General features: G+C 39.8%; 1 protein-coding gene across 1 annotated transcript; it reads right to left on the bottom strand.

Moving 5' to 3' along the window:
• Positions 1-817: 817 nt before the first annotated feature.
• sid1 (secreted immunoglobulin domain 1) lies at positions 818-2,915 on the bottom strand. The gene is made up of 2 exons (XM_046042362.1): positions 2,527-2,915; positions 818-1,442 (listed from the first exon to the last, which is right to left on the bottom strand). The coding sequence occupies exons 1-2, from the start codon at positions 2,567-2,569 to the stop codon at positions 1,105-1,107; spliced, it is 381 nt and encodes a 126-aa protein (XP_045898318.1). The 5' UTR covers positions 2,570-2,915; the 3' UTR covers positions 818-1,104.
• Positions 2,916-4,545: the final 1,630 nt, after the last annotated feature.

The raw sequence follows: 4,545 nt of genomic DNA, 5'->3' as shown, positions 1-4,545 counted from the left end.
CCCTGTCTCTGTGTTAGCATTTACCTCTCCGTGGTAGCGACTACCTGTCTCTGTTAGCATTTACCTGTCTGTTAGCATCTTCCTCTCTGTGGTAGTATCTACCTGTCTGTGTTTCCATCTACCTGTCTTTGTTAGCATCTATGTCTTTGTTAGCATCTACCTGCCTCGCTTTTAGCATCTACCTGTCTGCGTTAGAATCTACCTCTCTGTTTACATCTCCCTTTCTCTGTTAGCGTCTACCTCTCTGTGGTAGCATCTAACTGTCTTTTGTTTACATCTCCCTTTCTGTGTTAGCAACTACCTGTCTGCGTTAGCATCTACCTCTCTGTGGTAACATCTAACTGTCTCTGTTGGCATCTGCTTTTCTCTGTTAGCATCTGCCTGTCTCTGTTTTAGCATCTGCCTGTCTGTGTTAGCATCTACCTGTCTGTGTTAGCATCTTCCTGTCTCTGTGTTAGCATCTTCCTGTCTCTGTGTTAGCATCTTCCTCTCTGCCTGTCTGCGTTCAGAAAATAATAGATAATTTAGAAAAATAAAGTATAACCTGTAAATATATTGCTTGCTTTCTTTCGTGCGAAGTCAATCCCCCAAGGCCCATTCTGAGCCAGGAAAAACTCAGGAAAATTAATTAAATAATTAAAAGGAAAAGCATTAAATCTTCACATTTCGAGTTTATATTATAATATTACATATTATTTTATAAACTTTTCATGTTTTGTGTGTAAAAATCTGACTTTGTAAAGTAACTGAAGCTGCCAGATAAATGTTGTGAAGTAAAAGTTTTTGTGCCTAAACGCGAGAAATCATTTTGATCATGTTGGTATAAAGAGACATTCTTTATTCACACTGTAAAGATAAACTACTGAATACGCTAAAAGACAAAGAGTCAAATAGTAAAAAGGAGATTAAAAATATTAACAATAAAAATAAAAGTATAGAATGAAATGAAACAAAATAAATCAGGAAGCTAACTGAAGGTGAATTCACTGCCTTTCATGACATCATACAGGTGATGCAGCTTCAGGAGACTCTTTCCTATGATCTGAAATACAGAAAGCGTTTGGCTCGGTCCGGACAGGTGGAACCAGGAACCAGCCGCTCGCTTCACTCCCACGTCAGATTCATCTTCTGGTCGTGGCCTTGACTGATGCCGCAGTAATACACCGCCGAGTCGTTCTGCTGGGAGCCGCGCAGCAGCAGCGAACCGTCGGCCGCAGCCGAGACCTTCTCAGGACCGACGCCGGAGCCGTACTTCACGTTGGAGGTGTTGGTGGACCTGATGGTCAGAACCAGCTGAGGACTCTGGCCTGCTGCCTTCCTGTACCAGCTGAGGGTGGAGGCGTTGGAGGCGTTGGAGGCGTCCAGCAGGGGGCACTGCAGGGTGGCGTCCTCCCCGACTCTCACCTGCACGGTGGAGGTTGGCAGGGCGGCGCCGTGGGAGCCTTGAAAACAGTTAAGTGTTGATTTATTAACAGAAGGATCAATACACTTAATATACAAAAGACATTTTATCAATAATAAATAATAACCATCAATAAAAGGAAATTATAGGAGAGAAAGGAATGAAACTGACTTTAACCTCGGCGATGACTAATAAGTTTTAAAATCTCTCCTTTCTCATTAATCAATTAACCAATAGATTATTTTTTCAGTTAACCGTTTAGGTGTTTAGTCTATAAAATGTCAGAAGAATAAAAATTCCAACGTGACGTCTTCAAATGTCAAAAACATTCAGTTCCTGTTGTTAAACAGTTTGTCTTGTTGTAAAATAAACTGCCTGTCCATCCATCTAAAATACTTCTAATTGTAGATTATGTATTTTAATATATCTGAAAGTAACTGTTTATTAATTGTTTTCTTTATTAATTGATCACTGGTTTAAAAACTGAAAAATGCCCGTCAGACATGTTCAATTGACCTTTTTAAGACAAGAAGCGTTTTTACTTGAGAGATAAAATATTTGTTTCCTCTCTAAATTAGAGCTGCAACTAACGACTATTTTCTTTGTCACTTAATCTGTCGATTATTTTCTTGATTTATCGATGTTTGGTTTATAAAATGTCAGAAAATGTTGATCAGTGTTTCCCTCAAACGTCTTCTTTTGTCTACAACCCAAATAAATTCACTTTATTGTCACAGAGGAGCAAAGAAACCAGAAAATATTCAGATTTAAGAAGCTGGAATCAGAAAATTTGGAATTTTATTCTTAAAAAATGACTCAAACCGATTGAGTGATTATCAAAATAGTTGCAGATTAATTTATTAGTTGACAACTAATCAATGAGTGGTTGCAGTTCTACTCTTCTGTTTGTTTTTGTCTCCTCCAGACGTTTGAGCGATGCTGTTTTAATCCTGCAGACAGGAAGCTCTAATTTGAAGGACTTTTCATCTTAAAATGACAAACCGCCGTTTAGCCTGTCGTCGTTTGACAACCAGATCAGAAACCGGCGAGCGAGCCGAGCTGTGGATTTAAACGTATTATGTATTCAGACATTAATACATGAAATGATTAAATGAGAGACTCACCGCCGAGCGAGAGCAGCAGCAGACACACCAGCAGAGACTCCATCGGCAACTGACGGAGGAAGCCGCCGCCGCCGCCGTTTATCTTAAAACCAGCCGAGCGTCTCGGCTTTCAAAACAACACCTGACACAGAAACGCTGCGAGGCCGGGGACTCCCTCAGGGCGGGAAACTGTGGTCACACTGTCCCGGGTTGGATTCTGGTCTTTGTGTCTCTGACGTGTTCAGATCACAGCAAAAACTGGAGTGTTAAAATTTCAGGGTTAAACATTTCCGAGTTGATTTTAACTCCCAAAGTGTAATTTTAACAAATTCGGAATTAAATGATGTTTAATATTGGGGTTCTTTCACAGTGTTGATTTCCTCAGTGTTAGCCAACCCTCCCTGGTGTTAGCCCAACTCTGCAGAGATGTAATTAAGCTCCGCCCACGAAAGCCACGCATTTCAAGATTTAAACCGCCAATGAAGACGAAGGAGATACATATATCACTTTTTCGGTTAGAAACAGCACATTTTCCTCCTTCATGAAGCTCTTCAAGGTAAGTCCAATTAAATCAGACTAACTACAACAATTGTAAATTGATGTTGTGAACTGTGACATCTACAGACAATATATGCTTTATAAAACGTTGTTTGTTGCCAAGACGGAACAGTAAAATTGTCCAGGTAATTAGCACGCCCAAACAGCTAGCTAACGTTAGCTAGTAAGTAACGTTAGCTAGCTAACGTTAACTGTTAAGTACTAAAACCTTCTCCCGCTTTATCAGCGAATTAACAACAATTAACGTCTCAAAGTCATGAAAAACAACAATTTATGTTGTTTACTAGTGCTGACGGTTAAATGGTATTTTCATGTGTTACTTAGGGATGGGCACTGAAACGCGCTTTTTACAGGCACGGGGCAAAATACCGTAGTGTTAACGTTATCAGGCTGCAGCCTCTGCCCACTCTGTGTCGGCCTGCTGTCGGCGCCCACACTCTCTCGTGCGCGCAAATACACACACACACAACAAGCGCGCACAAACAGTGACCTGCAGATCAGAAGATAAAAAAAAAGAATGTATCTGCGCTCTTTCTAGTCTGTGTGTGTGATCTGGACTTCTACTGTTCCTACTTTAAATATTACTTCGTCAAACTTTATTGCATTGCTCAGGAAAAATGCTAGTCCAGGTGAAGTACAAACAACAGCAGAAGTATGTGAAGTTGGACGAGGTTGATGGACGGTTTGACTTTCTTCAGTTCCACGAAAAAGGTTTTCTTTTACTTTACTTTTTTAAAACTCATTCTGCCTGTTCATTGGTTATAGATTTCTTTTCATGTTTTTGGCAGACACTAAAATGTAGTCGCTTGCTCAACATTTTTAGTTAAATATCCACCATCAGTCAATAAACATGGGGAAAAAATCATTAACTTTAAAATTTGGACTTAATAGGGAACGGGTTTTGTCAGGGGGAAAGCACATTAATTTTTATCTTACTCTCCTTTACAGTCATCGAAAGATTTTGCCTACCACCTGATGCAGAAGTTACATACAAAGATGCCACTGGTACAGAAGTTGATGGAGAAATATTCAGCGACCTCGTTGGGCAAGGAAATGTGGTGCTGACAGTTTTCTCAAATGACGGTGAGTTACAGAGAAGTTATAATCAAGTACTCTACATACGACAAACATTTTAATTTAACATATTTTTTATTCCTTTAGAATTTTCTGATTGGTCCTTGTCGTCGTCTTCTTCTGAGACATCTGACTCAAGCTCCAGCTCATCAACTATAATCATAGATGAGGTCCCTGGCAAGAAACAAAGACTTGATGATACATGTGATGCAGAGTCTGCCAAACAGGTTAAAAAAACTTTATTCACATGACTCTTTAACATCTGACATTCATCTGAGGCTCTAAAAAAGCTGTTTATCACCATGTTTGGCATTCTCATGGTTTTGTTTTTTATTAGTTGATTGAAACTGTGCTACGAAGCAAGTCCGGTGGTGAAGCAGTACTACAAGAGTACCAAACTACAAAAAC

Source organism: Micropterus dolomieu, unplaced genomic scaffold (assembly GCF_021292245.1).
Source record: "Micropterus dolomieu isolate WLL.071019.BEF.003 ecotype Adirondacks unplaced genomic scaffold, ASM2129224v1 contig_12814, whole genome shotgun sequence".
NCBI classification, from domain to species: domain Eukaryota; kingdom Metazoa; phylum Chordata; class Actinopteri; order Centrarchiformes; family Centrarchidae; genus Micropterus; species Micropterus dolomieu.
This window is presented reverse-complemented; position numbering and strand designations above follow the sequence as displayed.

Bases quoted from the DNA above. Each gene is read 5' to 3' on its own strand.
- sid1 (XM_046042362.1), bottom strand. From the start codon at position 2,569: ATGGAGTCTCTGCTGGTGTGTCTGCTGCTGCTCTCGCTCGGCG. The intron at 1,443-2,526 runs GTGAGTCTCTCA...ACTGTTTTCAAG, and splicing joins GCTGCTGCTCTCGCTCGGCG to GCTCCCACGGCGCCGCCCTG.